The sequence below is a fragment of the Hippocampus zosterae genome, chromosome 12, assembly GCF_025434085.1.
Source record: "Hippocampus zosterae strain Florida chromosome 12, ASM2543408v3, whole genome shotgun sequence".
NCBI classification, from domain to species: Eukaryota; Metazoa; Chordata; class Actinopteri; order Syngnathiformes; family Syngnathidae; genus Hippocampus; species Hippocampus zosterae.
This window is the reverse complement of record NC_067462.1, coordinates 10,721,672-10,738,567: the sequence shown is the minus strand read 5'-3', so window position 1 is coordinate 10,738,567 and position 16,896 is coordinate 10,721,672. Positions and strand designations below refer to the sequence as shown.

General features: G+C 43.6%; 2 protein-coding genes across 4 annotated transcripts; one reads left to right on the top strand and one right to left on the bottom strand.

The window, feature by feature from the left end:
- Positions 1-21: 21 nt before the first annotated feature.
- Positions 22-3,296, bottom strand: ercc1 (excision repair cross-complementation group 1). Its single transcript, XM_052081523.1, has 9 exons — positions 2,877-3,296; positions 2,422-2,799; positions 1,588-1,691; positions 1,383-1,482; positions 1,032-1,108; positions 663-762; positions 446-517; positions 297-365; positions 22-203 (listed from the first exon to the last, which is right to left on the bottom strand). Exons 1-9 carry the CDS (start codon positions 2,934-2,936, stop codon positions 147-149), a joined length of 1,017 nt encoding a protein of 338 aa, XP_051937483.1. The 5' UTR covers positions 2,937-3,296; the 3' UTR covers positions 22-146.
- Positions 3,297-3,916: 620 nt separating this feature from the next.
- sona (SON DNA and RNA binding protein a) lies at positions 3,917-15,824 on the top strand. 3 transcript variants are annotated; one of them, XM_052081439.1, is made up of 11 exons: positions 3,917-4,083; positions 5,376-5,456; positions 5,574-5,778; positions 6,548-6,606; positions 8,029-10,144; positions 10,505-10,611; positions 11,458-11,842; positions 12,747-13,279; positions 13,359-13,837; positions 13,909-13,993; positions 14,606-15,824. In XM_052081439.1, exons 2-10 carry the CDS (start codon positions 5,429-5,431, stop codon positions 13,981-13,983), a joined length of 3,987 nt encoding a protein of 1,328 aa, XP_051937399.1. In that variant the 5' UTR covers positions 3,917-4,083; positions 5,376-5,428; the 3' UTR covers positions 13,984-13,993; positions 14,606-15,824. The 3 variants fall into 3 exon arrangements, with proteins under 3 accessions (XP_051937399.1, XP_051937398.1, XP_051937397.1); XM_052081438.1 differs by having other exon boundaries at positions 8,029-10,180; XM_052081437.1 differs by having other exon boundaries at positions 8,029-10,234.
- Positions 15,825-16,896: the final 1,072 nt, after the last annotated feature.

Below are 16,896 nucleotides of genomic sequence, written 5' to 3'. Positions count from 1 at the left end.
TTTTATAATGATTCAATAACATTAACACATGAAAATGTTTATTCATAAACAGCACTTTAGCACACATAATAACAACAGTTAAAATGTCCTTGTACTTTCCAAAAGTCTTTTCATTCCACATACTGCAGATTCAATTTCCTCAACTGTCACTTTGTCTTGGATTTTAGGAAAGGTTTATGAAGCACATCATAGAGTCGTTGTGCCTGCAAACAAATTACCAACACAGTCATTACATACATATTGCACTTCGGTTTTCTTTGTAACAATATAATAATAATGTGCACGTTTGTCCTCACTTTTTGTGGACCGAGGCCTGGACAGAGAACCAGGTCTTCTTTTGATGCACTGGTGATTCCTTCCATAGACTGTAATGAAACAATAGAAACCAAAGAATTACTTGTGGACAAAAGTCAACATTTAAATAGCAGTGAGAAAGGGATCTCACAGAAAAAGTAGACAGTAATGTCATAGCATCTGTCTTGTTGATGGACTTCACGGTGGTCAAGCAGTCAGTCACCTTCAAAACAAACAGTATATTTTGTGTGAGTGAAATTCTTTAAAAAAAGGATGTGACTGTCTGACACAAAGCTGAAAGAGGTAATTAAGTAATAATATGATGAAAATGTGCTTCACACCTTCAAAAAATTGAATTACAAAATTACCTTTGCTAAATAATTTGTTTCCACTTGCTCTTTCAGGAGGTCTGCTGGTTTCTTCTCATATGATTTGTATGTTTCCAGGTAACGTCCTGCCTCCTCTGGACTGCCATGTTATCAAACAAATAAATTATAATAAATTGTAAATAATAAGACAAGAAGTATTTAGGCTACTTTAATTTATATTTTCAGGTCGGGAGACCATCACTCTACCACTGAGCCATGCCGAAATGTACATAATTCAGTGATTTGTTCATTTTTCAACCCAGTTCATGTGTGTCGACTGTTGACGGTTGAACTGGTCTCACTGTCAGGGAGTAGAGGTAGTTTTGTATGAAATGATTTGGCTTCTAGGTAATCAGTCGCAGGACTTGCCTCCATGCCAGAATAAGAGTGCAGTCAGCCAGAATGCAGATGCGAGCCAGCTCCTTCAATGCATGGTGGGGGTCTTTCTGTGAAAGGGGAAAACCCCAACAATACACAACATGCTACAAATATACAGGGGATGTAAGAAGCCTCAACACAATTTTAAAAATGCCAAGTTTTTCTGATATAAAAAAAGACCAAGATTATCACTTCAACACTTTTCTCCTGATAGATCCACTGCATGTATTTTGGGCTGCTCATTCTATTTTGACAGAATTGCTTCAATATTAATCAGCGATCCATTCTGTATAACTGACCAAATTTGACAGACTAATTATTATTATGGCCCTTTATACTCACCACATCCACTTGAACTAGTAAGACGCGAAGGGTGAAGCTCTGACCAAGCTGCTTAAGTCGATCATGAATATAGTTTGGATTCAGACTGTGATACCGCAGACTTTGAGCCAGTTGATATAAAAAAATACAAAAAGACGAAAGGGTAAGAAAGTCAAATGTATTGCAGGTATTTAAAAGAATACACTAGGTAAGTGTGAACATCCACCTGAGAAAGAGAGCACAAGTTGTCTGGCCCAGAACATAGTCTGGGACAACTTCTCCAAACTCCCATGGGACCCTCGTCACAAACTTCAAAATAGGATTCCCCCTCTGTAAGCATAAAAGCATACAATTCAGTATGTTGATGTAAAAATTCAAATGCAAATTTCAAATTGAGAAAAAACAATCCTTGAAAGACTTTTAAAAGGACATACTTTAAAAATGTACTCTTTATAACGTATACAGTTTACAGCAGATCCACAAAACAACCACCTGCACAGTTTCTCCACCTTGGAAGCTAAGCTAGCTGAAGATCCATAGCCACCTTCGAGCGTCCGACTGCCGGATTACATTGTCGGAAACACAATCATGTGGAAACACCTACATCCCCTGCAGGTGTGACACCTCTGCTATGAAGTCAAAGCCAAAAGGTAAGTGAGCGCACAGAATGTCGTTGCCGTCTGATAAACAGCACGTATTTGATTTGCACAGTGTCCGTGTGGCATAGATGTGAAATTTGTGTTTGGACATATGTCCTTGTACCACAAACACTGTGGAGTGTATGAACCGCTGTCTGCATGAGTTAAAATTATTTTCTTGTTCTCATGGGCACTCCTTTTAATTTTTACCCCCCACCCCCGGTTGTCATGAGAACACTCTCTCAAACAAGCTGATTTCAACAAGAGAAGACAACACTGTGATATTTCTTCATTTTTGGCTCATTTTGATTAATGGGTGTCAAGAGACACTGGGGAACTGTCTTAAAACACACAGGAGGAAAAGGCAAATACTTCTCATATAAGGTTGTGACGATGTATTTAATATTCCTCCTGATGCATACCTGTCTGGGACTGACAATAATGCTGCTTCTGGACCCAGCGGGTTTTGCACCGAGGCTTGGACAGTTTACTTCTTTTTGACCACAACCGGACCCCTGAGTCTCCTCGCTCTTCATCATCTCATCACTTCCACTCATTCTTTCCCCAGGAGGCATTGCTTCAGGTTCGCGTTGCCTGAGATGGGCATTATTGGGGGCTCCACCAATTTCAGATGTGGGCATTTCATTGGACCCATCTCGTTGAAGCGGCACAGCCCCTTGAGCTTTAGCTTTGATTATATATTGAGCATAGGACAAAGGCTGGCCCTCCTTTACTGGTGATGAACGTGCATTGGTTTTGCTTTGTCCCACAGTTGTTGATGGTTGAAAATGCTGCTTTGGCTAAAAAAAAAAAAACATGTCTGACTCAAACGATTGTAAACAGAAACACACAAAAATATGCTGATAGAATCCCTTACTGGTGTTCTCTCTTTGGTAAAGGCAGAATCGTCCAAATTTATATTAAACCTCTTTTTCATGTCTCAGCGAGGGCTGTTTTGAACAATGCACAAGTAAAAATGTATTTCTAAAAATCCGACAAAACAGAAACGAGCAAACAAAAGTTAGACTCTCCAACAGAGTGCAAGAATGCGAACCTTGTCTACATCTAATGTTGATTCGTCGACCGTGGGGACTACGAGTAAATTGACACACTATGTACTGGACTGGCAATTTAAAGCTTTCATTATGTGCATGCAGTAGAGTTTAACGCAAGAAAAAAATATTCAACAAGCCTTTGCAATGCTCCGGAGCTTCGTAAAAACAAACGGGTTTTATTCAACGACAACTCATTCGCCGAACACACGCACTTCCTGATTCCAAATAGCTTCTTCCTCTTCATGGCTTATGGGTAATGTAGTGATTTGTCAGTACCAAACCACACCCCGTGATCTCATGAATATTGAATACTGGCTTTGAAGCAGTATGTGTATGGGCACTGTGAAATATTCATATTTCGTAATGTAGTGTTAGGGGTTCGCTCTCCCAAGTAAGTAATAAATCACGTACTAGGGCTGTAGTCAGTAAGTTGGAGCGTTAAATTCTTTTTAGCACGTGTAACATTTTTTTCTTTCAATTGCTGTCTCGTGAAAAAAAATCTCCCCGTACCTGCGTGGGATTTCTCCGAGTACCCCGGTTTCCTCCAACATTCCAAAAACATGCATGGGAGGCTAATGAAGCACTCTAAATTGTCCCTTGATGTGAATGTGAGCCTAGATGATTGGTCCTCTATGTGTGCCCTGCAATCGTCTGGAAACCAGTTCAGGGTGAGTCCTAGTATCGACTGGCAACCAGTTCAAGGTGTACCTCGCCCACTGCCCCTAGACTGCTGGTATTGACGTCAGTACGCCCGCAACCCTTGTGAGGGTAAACTGATTAGAAAATGAATTTGATCCATCCATCCATCCATCCATTCGTCGTCAGCACCGGGAGTTGCCCGGGCAACTGTGACGCTAGCACTCAACCCGCGCAGCACTGCATGCTGGGATACCTTCCTGTCATGGCGGAAGAGTTAGCTGGCTAACGTTGTCTGTGCGTGATTGTTCGGCTTCGCACGTTTTGGAAACTACGACCGCGACCCTTGAAAAAAAATCGACTCTCCGGCTAGTGCCTCGCAACTTACACGGGGTAAATATGCGTCACAGACAAATTGGCAAATGTGATGAAGTTACCAAGTTGCTTTGTTGAAACGAGCAGTCGCGACTAGCGAAAATGGACTTATCGCTAGGTTGTGAAACAACTACGAGCATGCTAGCCAAGGTAGCTGGATTAGCAAAACGAATAGGTTGTGAATGGCCGCTCAAGGCCGCAATCGTGTGGCATCTTAATTATTTTATTATCACTGCTGAGGTATAAGAATTGTAAGCAAATTAGTGGGTTATTTTTTAAATGTTCTTTAAAATGTTTTATATGTCCGATAGCAGCGTGACCTCCGATGATTTTGAATGAATGTTCAAGCTAGCTTACAGCCACATAGGCCCGCTTGCGATTAATAACTTATAAATTGAGTTGTTTTTGCAAACTTTGTTTAAATTCTCGTTTTCGTCGTGAACTTTTCCAACATGTTAAAACTCATAAACAAGAAGATGAGTGCAGATATGACTGGCCAATGTCACAATTTAAGCGTCAAAATAACACGTCGTGGTTGGCTGGCAGCGCGGCAACGTTAACTTGTCGCCATTCTTGTCACCGAAAGCCGACCTCTTTTCATTTTTGTAATATAACAGATATTGAAAAAAGACGTTATACGTAAATTAAATAGCCAGCTTTCTCGAAAGTGGGTGTGATCATGAATCAATTTCCTAATTTCAAAGAGTTCTTACCGTTGCAAAAGAGTGTAATTACAACGGATTTTTGAAGTATCTAGTTTTCACAAGTACTCTGTAGTTTTGTAAAAATCCAGGTTTAGAAGCACAGCTACGTACATCAAGATTTTATTGAAGTTATATTAATTTGCAAACTTGTGACTTTTAAAAAGGCGGTACACTTTGTTAAAGACAACGGTTTTGTTTGCTATTCAAATTATTTTAACTGCTTAACTATCATCCAGCCATTATCATGATGATGATAGATCTTATTTACACTCGTTATAGCACAGTTTCCCTACATTTAGGGTCAAGGTGGTCACACTGTGACAATTATTTGGGCTTTCTTGGGGTAAATTCCTTGGTGTACATTGTCATTTATGTACTTTGCAGTATATATGTATGTCTTCGAAATTTGAATCAAGGCAGCAGATGTTGGAGCCAATTAATCTCTAGTTCATAACGCTCAAATTGCCTTGATTCAACGATTGTTTATTTGTAGAAGAATTTTATGGAGTCTGGTACCTGTAGTGAATTAACTTTTTATTTTGGTTCCTGGGCTGAAAATGTATGGAAAAGCCTCAGTGATAATATCATGATTCTTCCTCCGTGAAGGTACGCTTCTAACGTTAAGAGGACCCTTTACAACAGCATCTTCAACAGGGCAAATGGAGTGTGCAGTGGATGTTCCAGCCGGTGAGTGATGATGAGGGTACAGAAATTACCCCGCTACTTTCTTCTACACATTTGGTCACAAAACTACATTCTGTAAATATACTTTGCATAATTTGACATTCTGGATGTCATGTTCAGGTGAGGATGAGACAACCGAAAAAGATGATGTGAATTGCACAGAAGGGACTGAAACACCTCATAAAAGAAACAAGAAGCATAAAAAGCACAAGAACAAGAAGAAGAAAAAGAAGAAGAGGGGTGAAAGGGAAAGCAGCTCGGAGTCTGGTGCTGAGTCTGAGGCGGAGACGGCTCTTCTGAAAATTGCACGGACTACAAGAGCCAGGTCAGCAAAAGTTGCTTTTACTGTTATACTTTGTGGACACATCGTTTGCCATGTTTCAATTAAATGCAGAGTGTGTCGTCGATTTACACATACAGCGTATGTGTAGTGATGGAATACTCTCTCGCACTGCATGCGTTGACCAACCCTCAATTGACTACTTAATCTTTTAAGTGGACCCATTCTTGCCATAAATAGTTCATATTTTACTTGCCTGATTTTGACTTGAATGCGATGCTAAGGGACGAACATGGCTAACACTCGTGCTAGCACGTCAAAGATGGGGACCTCCTTACTTGTACACAATGTATCCATTCAGAGGTGTTTGATCGGGTTAGTGGGCACATTAACATGTTATTGCAAGAGTTCTACTGTGTTGACTGGTCCTTTATTTGAATGACATTACGCCATGCTCTGGTTTACCTTGAGTATGCCGCACGTACGCGCACAATTCTTTGTCGTCGGTCTAGCTGCTGCTTCTTCGTTGGATTGGATGCTGGTTCTTTGTTGGTATAGCGGCTTTTTCTTTGTTGGTTTAACTGGTTCTTCTTCGTGATTGGAGCACAATGTTGTGATCGGGGGTTTTTTTCTCCCCACCTCCCAACAAAAAAATCTTACATGCCACCCACTATAATCTTGAGATGCAGTGCTCCTGGTATCAAACGTTGAAATAAAATTGTACATTCTATATTATTAATTAGATAACTAAATTAACAATTACTGTGTTGCTATTTGTGGGAATATCTGAACCCATTTGCCCTTGTTTTTGTAGTGCAAGGTTGGCCGCAAAAGCAGGCGATCATGCTGGGCAGAAGGAAGAGACTAAAACAGGTAGGTCACTTGTGAGGATGATTACTGTATTTTCACAACCATTCGGCGCACCGTATGGTTGGGCGCAGTCTCATTAATGGGTGCTATTTCTGTATTTTACACATAGACAAAACGCACTGTATTATTGGCCGCAGTTTTAAAGTGGTAAAACATACACCAGCTTAAACGTAACGGCATGCATGCGCGCACGCTAAAAACACGTTAGCTGGAAGCATACGGTAGCATGCCAAGACATACAGATGGATACAAGCTAAAAACACGTTTTTAAAAAGGCAACGGAAGCAAAACTGAGTTCCGTTGTATTTTATTTAGCCATCATACAATGTACTCACGTTTTTCGATCAATCATCACCTAGAAATCCAGCAAAGTCCTCATCCTCTGTATCAGAATTGAACAATTGTGCAAGTACCGGTAATCCATCAAAAACGCTGCATTCCCTCTCGTTGTCAGAGTCACTCTCATTGCCATGTGGCTCCACAGAAATGATGCCGGCTTTGCCAAAAGCTCAAACAACAGTGCAAGCAGACACGTTCGTCGAAGCAGCCACAATCCATTCACAAATTGTGGCGTAACTCGCCCAGCGCTGCCTCTCACTCTTTGTAAAGTTGTGTATGCCATCGATCATCCATTGTTCCCATGCCGTTCGCAACTTTACTTTGAACGCCCGGTTGATGCCGATGTCCAGCGGTTGGAGTTCTTCATTCAAGCTTCCGGGAATAACGGCAAGCTCAGAGTTCATTTGCTTGACTTGGTATTTTCACCGCTGCTGTGAGATGGGTACGCATGCCAAAAGCATAACCGATGGCTTGAAGTTTGAACTGAACTTCGTAGGGGTGTCTTTTTGTAGAGTTTATTTTCGGGGGTTCTTATAAACCAAAACCGAAGTTGTTTTGCAACAATGCACATGGCCACAATCTATACAGGTGTTGGTACCTGCTTGGAGCGTCCCTTTAGCGTCCACTTACACACCCACCCTTCACTCATTGGTGGACTTCTTCCCGCATGCCTGTCCCCCCTCTCTCGCTCTCGCTCGCTCTCTCTCTCTCTCTCTCTCTCTCTCTCTCTCTCTCTCTCTCTCTCTCTCTCTCTCTCTCTCTCTCTCTCTCTCTTTCTCCCCCCCCCCCTCTCCATATATGTATATATACACGACCACCCTTCACTGATTGGCCGACTTCTTTGCCGTATGCCTGTCCACAGTCACTTCCGCCTGTTCTCTATATAAACAGCGTGTCGGCTGACAGTCAGGTTTTGGAACTCAGCGCATACACAAGACGCTCCATTTTGGAGAAAATTTAAGACTTTTAATGGCGCCTTATAGTTGTGAAAATATGGTAATTTTTATTTTTGATTGATTTTTCTCTGATGCAAACCAAACAATATAAGAAAAATAGAATAAAAAAGCTCATTAATTGTCTTGTCAGATTGTGTGGACAAGGAGGGAGATGCAAAATCTAAAAAACACAAAAGACATGCTGCTAAGAAGAAGAAAAAGAAGAAGAAGAAGGATGAAAAGAAATCCCAGTCTCGCTCCTCATCTGATAGCAGCTCTGGCTCAGGTTCTGAATCTGAAACGGAGGGGCGTGCAGGGATAGGTGATGGCAAATCTTCTCCAGCGGTAGCGCCTGGCCAGCCTGAGCCTGTGACCCTCATGTCAACACAAAACAACAAAGAGGATGAGAAAGGTGTTCCCAGTCTGCTGAATCCTGAACCACTTGAAGAGAAGAAAGAGTGCATGTCTGAAATGGATGTTCCACAAAACGCAGAGAAGACCACAAACGATAGTCAAACCAATGGAACAGAAAATGATATAAAGTCTCCACTGCCTAGCCTGGATGAGGTAAAACAGACAGGAACAGTTCAGATTAAGGAAGAAGCCAGTCTAGGAGATGGTACCTTGGGTCATGCCAATGAACTTCCTGACATTATTCCTAAACAGGAAGGTAATGTACCTAGAGATGAGCCAATACCGAAAGATGAATTAATTTCAATGCAGCAGCAGCAGCAGGCACCTGTAAAAGAGTCTGGTTCACCCAGGCCAGCATCTCCCCTCCCTTTTATGGGCCCAGCTATTAAGCAGTCTGGGTCGAGACGGAGTCGATCACCATCACCAAGTCCCCCGAAGCAGCAGAGTGCGGAACAAACAGTAGCGGCAGTGGCAGAACCACCTGAAAATCATTCAAGATCAGCTTCAAAGGACAAGCAATCTCCCACTCGCCTAAATAAGCGGCAGCTGTCGCGCTCAATTTCCCGCTCTCCGTCTCCTAAACCGAGGAAGAAGGCTGTCTCCCCACCCTCAAGATCTCCCAAAAGAGCTCGCCGTCGGTCGTGGTCCACCTCTCGGTCGCGTACGCCCAAGAGGAGGTCATTTCGGTCTCCTCGCAGGTCCAAGACGCCAAAACGCCGGAGAAGCTCGTCTTTGTCTCCGAGGCGACGTCGAAGTCCCCCATCTACAAAAAGAAGATCCTCAAGATCGCCAAGACGTGGCGGGCGCAGGTCGCGCTCTTTATCCCGCTCTCCAAGGAGAAGCCGGAGATCAAAATCCCGCTCGCGAGGGCGCATGAGGCGCTCCCGGACACGCTCGCCCAGACGTGGTGGTGCAAGCGGTAGGCGGTCGCGGTCTCGCTCTTTTGCCAGGGCCCGTCGTTCCAGATCCAGGCGTCCTTACAGGCGCTCCAGGTCACGTTCCTTGGCCAAACGTACCGGTGGCAGGCGCTCAAGGAGTCGATCTTTGTCGCGACATAGGAGGTCGCCACCTCCCAGAGCACGCCGCTCACGCTCCAGGTCTGCCCGTAGGCGCAGGCGGACTCGATCACGCTCCAACACAACCTACAAACGTCAGCGGCGCTCTAGATCAAGGAGTGGCCGCAGACGCACCAAATCCCGAACGCCCACTTCTCGCTGGCGCTCCAAATCCAGGTCTCCGGTTAGAAGGCGGTCTCGTTCCCCTGCCCGGAGAAAGCGGTCTCCGCCAAGGTCTAGCAAACGCTCAAAATCCCGCTCGTTGCCTAGAAGGCGCAGATCAAAGTCACGCTCGCCATTGCTGAGCAGAAAGAGGTCCGAATCACCAAGGATCCGCGTCAGAAGGTCAAAGTCAAAATCTGTCTCTGTTGGCTTGAACAGATCCAAGTCCAAATCCCGGTCTGGGTCAAGTGATAGACCGTCTGATAGGTCCTCCCATGCCAGATCCGCCTCACCCCCTCTTGAGAAGGCGTTGTCTTCTCCCCAGGCGGTGCAAGCATCTCCAGAGAAGATGGCGTCTCCAGAGAAGATGGCGTCTCCAGAGAAGATGGCATCTCCAGAGATGATGGCATCTCCAGAGAAGAGGGCGTCTCCAGAAAAGATGGCGTCTCCAGAAAAGATGGCGTCTCCAGAAAAGATGGCGTCTCCAGAAAAGATGGCGTCTCCAGAGAAGATGGCGTCTCCAGAGAAGATGGCGTCTCCAGAAAAGATGGCGTCTCCAGAAAAGATGGCGTCTGCAGAAAAGATGGCGTCTCCAGAAAAGATGGCCTCCGCAGAAAAGATGACGTCTGCAGAAAAGTTGGCGTCTCCAGAAAAGATGGCGTCTACAGATAAGTTGGTGTCTGCAGAAAAGATGGCTTCTCCAGAAAAAATGGCGTCTGCAGAAAAGTTGGTGTCTCCAGAAAAGATGGCGTCTTCAGAAAAGATGGCGTCTGCAGAAAAGATGGCGTCTGCAGAAAAGATGGCTTCTGCAGAAAAGATGGCGTCTCCACAAAAGATGGCGTCTGCAGAAAAGATGGCGTCTCCAGAAAAGATGGCGTCTGCAGAAAAGATGGCGTCTGCAGAAAAGATGGCGTCTGCAGAAAAGATGGCGTCTCCAGAAAAGTTGGCGTCTCCAGAAAAGTTGGCGTCTCTAGAAAAGATGGTGTCTGCAGAAAGGTTAGCATCTGCAGAAAAGTTGGCGTCTGCAGAAAAGATGGCGTCTGCAGAAACGGTGGCATCCCCAGAAACTGTGGCTGCAGTAGCTGAAACCATTCCTACAGCAGGTGAGAGTAGTTTTGTCCCCGCCTCCACGATATTGTCATTAGGTTTTAACATGTAATTTTTCCTTCATGGCCCTCCTTCATATATTTTTCAACAAACACAAGCAAGTTAGTCTCTGTTATAATATAAATGATCCTACTTATTATACATAAAGCTTTTGGTCCTACAATATAGGCTTATGCTAAAATAAAGGCATATGAATCATGAATTAATATGGAAGACATGAAACAAAGCTCTTTGGTTGACTGCGCCGATGACTGAAGTGTGGCAGCGTTCTGCATTAAAATGAAACAAAATGAAAGTTGTACGCAAAAAGTCCCAAGTCCTGATTTCTGATTGAAATGCTGTGTGTTAACATTTAAAAGGCCCTCCGTTGTCAAAAACTGACCAGTGTGGCTGAATTAAAGCAGTTGTGCAAGGAATAGTGGGCTTAAATATCTCTACATTGATGTGGAAGACTCGCTCTCAGTTACAGAAAACACTTGATTTTGGTGGTTGCTGATGATAGTGGCCCAACCAGTTATTAGGTTTCGGGAGTGTTAATGCATTTTTCCACACAGAAAATAATGAAGCCTAAGAATAAAACCCTTCATTTAAAATTTGTATTTTACAAATATTTAAATTGATTTGATGATATTTCGCTATTTCAGTGTATGACAAACTTGCAACCCCCAGTATAACACCACTGTACGTATTTATCCAAATTGCAGCCTTTGCAGTTTGAAAATTGCCTTCTTCTGTGTTGTGATTTCACATTTGAATATGATTTAAAAGTCAGCCTTACTTTACTGATTAATTTGTAAATGCCCACAATGTTTTGAGTTTGAATACATTGTCTACAACCACAGGTTGCTGGAAACCTGTGCCCTCACTGGTTGTTTCCAGTTCTCCAGCTGTTGCTCCAGTGGATGAAGAGCAGGAGCCGCCTACAGCACCTGAAGCCATCCCCGAAGAAGAGGAAACCGAACCGAGGGAGGAGGCCAGCATATGCCCCGAACATGATGTTTCGGGGACTGTGTCTGGCTCTCAAGAACCTGTCACTGTACCAGAGGGATCTGAACGCTCCGAAGGCTTGGATGAAGAAATAGAAAGTTCCCCACCGCCGGCGAACACGCAAGTAGAATCATTGAAAAGCCCTTCGCATTCCGCATCTCCAGAAAGGCAGAGCAAAGAGTCTTCGGCTTCACCCACGGATCATAGGGAACCTTCCCGCTCAGCTTCACCCCGAAAGAGGTTTGTACTTTATGCATGCAGGACCGCCAAGATTAGTTAGTGAATACAGTCAACCCCCAACTATTTGCAGCTCGAGCTTCCGTTTCTGAAATGCCACAAATTGGCACCGCAGCCCTGGCTAATACGAAAGTAGTAGTTGTGACAAAGACGTATGTTAAAGTGATCAGGGTTGGGAGGCTTACTTTAAAAAGGCCAGAGGTAGTCTGCGCAACTGCAATTCATCAAAAGTACAAGTCCTGTGAGACAGATGCACAAACTGCATGTGCAGCATGCTGCAGAGATCGATTGGATGGATCGCATACACACATGCATGTGTTCATGATTTTGATACGATGAATGAGATTTGACGTCAACTGCATGGGGGAAAATTGTTTCAATGTTTTTTTTTCCTCAAATTTACCAGATCGTCTTGACATGTAAATAGTCAAGCTGTGTGTGATTCGTAACGGAAATTAGTGAATTTATAATTGCGGGCGCGGCGTTGGCCTGCTCGCTTCTCCATTTTAAAAAGCGGGCCGGATTATTTTGACAGCTCACATTTTTCTTAAATATGATTGAAAATGAATGAATAAAACCTCCCGTGAATACCATCTCAAACAGTCATCGTCCATTCTCGTGTCTGTTTTGAAATTGACCCCGCTAAGACCACCCTGTCTCATTTACTTGCTCGCTAACAAAAACCTTTGCTGTATTGATATCAACATTTGCATTGCCGTAATGGTTTGAGCTATTAATACAGCCAATGATGAAAAATTTATCGCTGTTCTTTGCTCTTTGCTATAGAGTTCCCTCCCCCCAAAACGGGGGTTTGCCGTATTGGTTGGCTAGTTGTATGACTCGAATCAAAGGTCTTAAGTGTGAACCAGATGTTCATTAATGTGATCCCGCTCATAATACTCTTCAGGTCAAAGTCTCCAGTGAGGAAGAGAGAATCTGTCTCACCATCTGAAAAAAAGAAGCGCCGGTCCAAATCTCGGAGTCCTGGCCGGCGCAGAAAATCCAGCCCTTCTCGTTTTGCCACGCGGCGCAAGCGATCCCGTTCCAAGTCTCGAACCAGGGCACGCCGATCCAAGTCCCGCTCTCCAGCCCGCAAGAGACGCTCCCGCTCTCGCTCGCCCAATGCCAGGGGGAGGAAAAGATCCAAGTCCACGGACAGGAACAAGCGCTCCCGGAGCCGATCCGCCGGCCGCAAGAAAAGGTCTAGGTCAGGAGACAGGGGTCGCAGGTCCAGGTCTCGTTCATCTGACCGAAGACGCAGGTCAAGATCCAGAGGTCGAGGGAAGCGTCCGGTATTTCGCAGTCGCTCATTTGATAGAAGGGATAGGTGGAAAAGGGAGCCTAGCCACTCCCCCGTTCTGATTCTCCGCAAGCAGCGCCGCTCAGGGTCGCGGACACGGCGCAGTGCCAGCAAGTCGCCTCCGAGGCTCACTGACCTAGGTAAAGCCTTTCGCAAGCTTAGATCACAGAGACGTGAAAACATAGAAGAGTGCTTATGTGGTTTGTTTTATGTTCCCAGATAAGGACCAGTTACTGGAGATAGCCAAGGCCAACGCAGCTGCCATGTGTGCCAAGGCAGGCGTGCCCATCCCAGAGAGTCTGCGGCCGAAAGCCATCCTCCAGCTTCCCCTCCCGACGCCGTCTCCTGGCCCCCTCTCGCTCCCACTGCCGTTACCCCTCTCCATGGGCATGGGGATGCCAAATATGCCCAACATGGGTCCAATGGGCTTGCCCGGTATTCCGGGAATGCCCAGCATGTCCAACATCACCATGAGTGCCGCCATGGCAAGTATGACGGCGGCCACCATGACTGCCGCCTTGACCAACATGGGGGCCTTGGCGGCAATGCCTCCCCTTGCTCCTCTTCCCACCATCACAAACAAACCTCCCCCTTGTCTCGCGCCACCAACCCCTTCGCTGAACCTGGACCACATTGAAGAAGCGAAAAGGAAAGTCACGCAGCAAGCGAACATCCACACCATAAAGGAGCTGACAGAGGTAAAGGATGCTTGTTTTTAATGCAGGCTGCGTTTGAGCACCTGTAAACCGTTTTTTCTGTTTTTCTCTAGAAATGTAAGATGATTGCCAACAGTAAGGAGGAGATGGCTGTCGCTAAACCTCATGTCTCGGATGATGAATTCTAAACCCTTCAAGGTAAAGACAACAATCTTCTTTCGAACAATTCATCCAGCCCTTTCACCTCACGAGGGGTATTACAGATAAATTCCTCAATGTACTTTTTCTGGATTTCCTTGAAAGATTATGTAAAACACTCACTTGAAAAAAAAATGACCCAACCAAACATGAATTACTTTACCAGAAATGCCTTTCTTCTTTAGACTAATAAATGAGTTCTCAGTCATGTAGCGTGCCATCAGAAATCATCACTATGCGATGGGACATGTTCTCATTTCACCAAATAGGGAGGAAAATGATTCATTCCCTCCAAATTATGTGTCTTTGATCAACTATCTATGCCAGTGACCTATGGTGACTGGCAGAACAACTAAATGCTCTTTCACGAGATGGCAGAAGGTATATTATTAAAAACCTGTGTACCCATTTTTGGTGGCATTTGTTTGGTGGGGTGTTGTGAGGTTTTAACATCAAATATGTGCCCAGTAATTTGTGAATAAATAATACAAAATACAGATGCCCTATTTGGGAAATATTTGTGCAGCTGTTTCACGCTTTATTTTCATCTCACTCATTTATTGCATCGAACTCTCAGAATTGTTATTGAATGTAATGTTTCTTTCTCTGCAGGCGCTCACTGACTCGAAGTTAGACAAATTATGTGAAGATGCTTTTTTTTTCACCTCCCCTCCTAAGACCCGCACAGGAAAATCTAACAAAAAAAAATGATTTTTTCAGGACAAAATCCCCACTGTAGTTTCAGTTGGAAGTCACGTGGTGTAGCTGAGCCTCACAAAAAAGAGAGCATCCGACCGAGTTGCTTATAACTCTTCCCCACGTTGCTTCCGTTGCCGTGGCTGGGTCATATACCACTCAAGAAACTGGACACGTTGACTTCTCGTGTGCATGATTGTAAAACTATCGTGCGAATGTGAGTGTGTGTGTGTGTATATATATAGTGATTTTCACCAACACCATCCCCTCAGTGTTGCTGCTTCCTCAAGCAGTCACTGTTGTAAAGACTGAAACCAAACTTACTAGTGGCGCCTTTTTTTTTCTTTTTCGTTTTTGTAAACGCCTAGTTCGTCTCAATTGGTTTTACTTAAGATTTCTTAAAGGACCGTGTATAGTGGACACTGCTTCCTTGTTCTGCTGTATTCCCTAGTTTTTGCGTTTGTTTTTTTAAAAAACATTGTTTCAGTTGATTTTCATGCGTGATTTGTTGACACGAGCTTGGGTAATTTTGCAAAAGTTGTGGGATAACTGAGAAAAGCAGATTAGACGGAGCAACGTCTCCCTGTCACCAAACACATCAAAATTCAATTAGTTCCGCCTCGGTTGTGACTCTTATTTCTTTAAAAGTGGCAGCTAAATTTAACTATGAGATGCACGCACAGAGGAAATAATTCATTTTACAAACTGTAGGAGTACATATTTGGAGTGATAGTGGATTTGAAAAGCTCGACATCGCTCGCTGTGATTCCAACAGTGGATCAGATTCAGACAATCACTTCTTGTTTTTTGGCCCATCTATTAATGTCGTTCATAACCATTAAACTTGGATTCATGTCAGTTCACTACAGCGAAAATGAATAAGCTGCCATCCTCTCGTGACCAAGGCTGTCTTAGAGGTGGAACATAACTCAAAGATGTTCTTTTTCGATTGTGTCTGCTTCTCGATCAGCGCATGAAGTTCCTTGAGGTGATCCTTATCGCTATTTTAACGACAGGAGAGAAAAGAGGAATCTGCATTTTAGGATTTTTTTTTTCAGGGGGGTCATTTGAATAAGACATTGCTTGCTCTGTAAATAAATGTGATAATGATTATTAAAAACCTCATTGATCTGTACATATTTTTGTCCTTGTGTGTTATGTTCTGAGCATATGACTGCACATTTACAATTTTTTTTCATCTCTCATGAAGCTTTTTTAATGAATATAGTATAGTAAAATAATTAACCAGAATCAGAATATAAGATACGATATCCTTTATTCGTCCCACACTGGGGAAATTTACAATATATAATATATATATATATATATATAATAACCTAAAAAAGTACTGTGTGAATTAGTGGGACAATCAAGATAAGAGAAAACAAAAATGTAGCTTTTCAGATCATTCCTTTGTTTTTGTTGAATATTTAAAAAAAAATACAATCTCACTTTAATTATTGTGACTACATTAAATGTATTTGTTTTCATCTACCAAAAATCAGGCTCACTTAAAGTAAGAATTTCGTTGAGTACTCGGAGGCCTTTTAAATAATTTGTGCCTATTATGCTATATTTGAATGATCACATTTTTCTTCCATTATCCTCAGACGTGAGCCGGTAATCTCACCACTTCCTCATACTGCCATCTTGCGGTCAAATTAAATAATCGCAGGATGGTATTGAGGCGAGTAAGTTCTGAACTCTGCTGTAATGGGTTACATTGATTGATGTAACTTAATCCTCACTAGGGTCGCGGGGGGTGCTGCAGCCTATCCCAGCCGTCTTTGGGCAGTAGTCGGGGGACACCCTGAACCGGTTGCCAGCCAATCGCAGGGCACACAGAGACGAACAACCATGCGCAGTCACACTCACGCCTAAGGACAATTTAGTGTGTTCAATCAGCCTCCCATGCATGTTTTTGGAACGTGGGACGAAACCGGAGTACCCGGAGAAAACCCACGCAGGCCCGGGGAGAACATGCAAACTCCACACAGGGAGGCCGGAGCTGGAATTGAAGAACAAAAAGTGTATCAGTAAATATAAATTATAGAATAAAAATACAAGCATATTCAGAAGGGGTAGTTTATAGAAGAGCTGTTTTCCTTTATCCTTCATTACTGAGGCTATTCCAATAAATTATTTTGTTACTAATGCACCCGACAGCATTTTAAAAAATGAGTGATAGTCTATGTAAGTGCATGCTT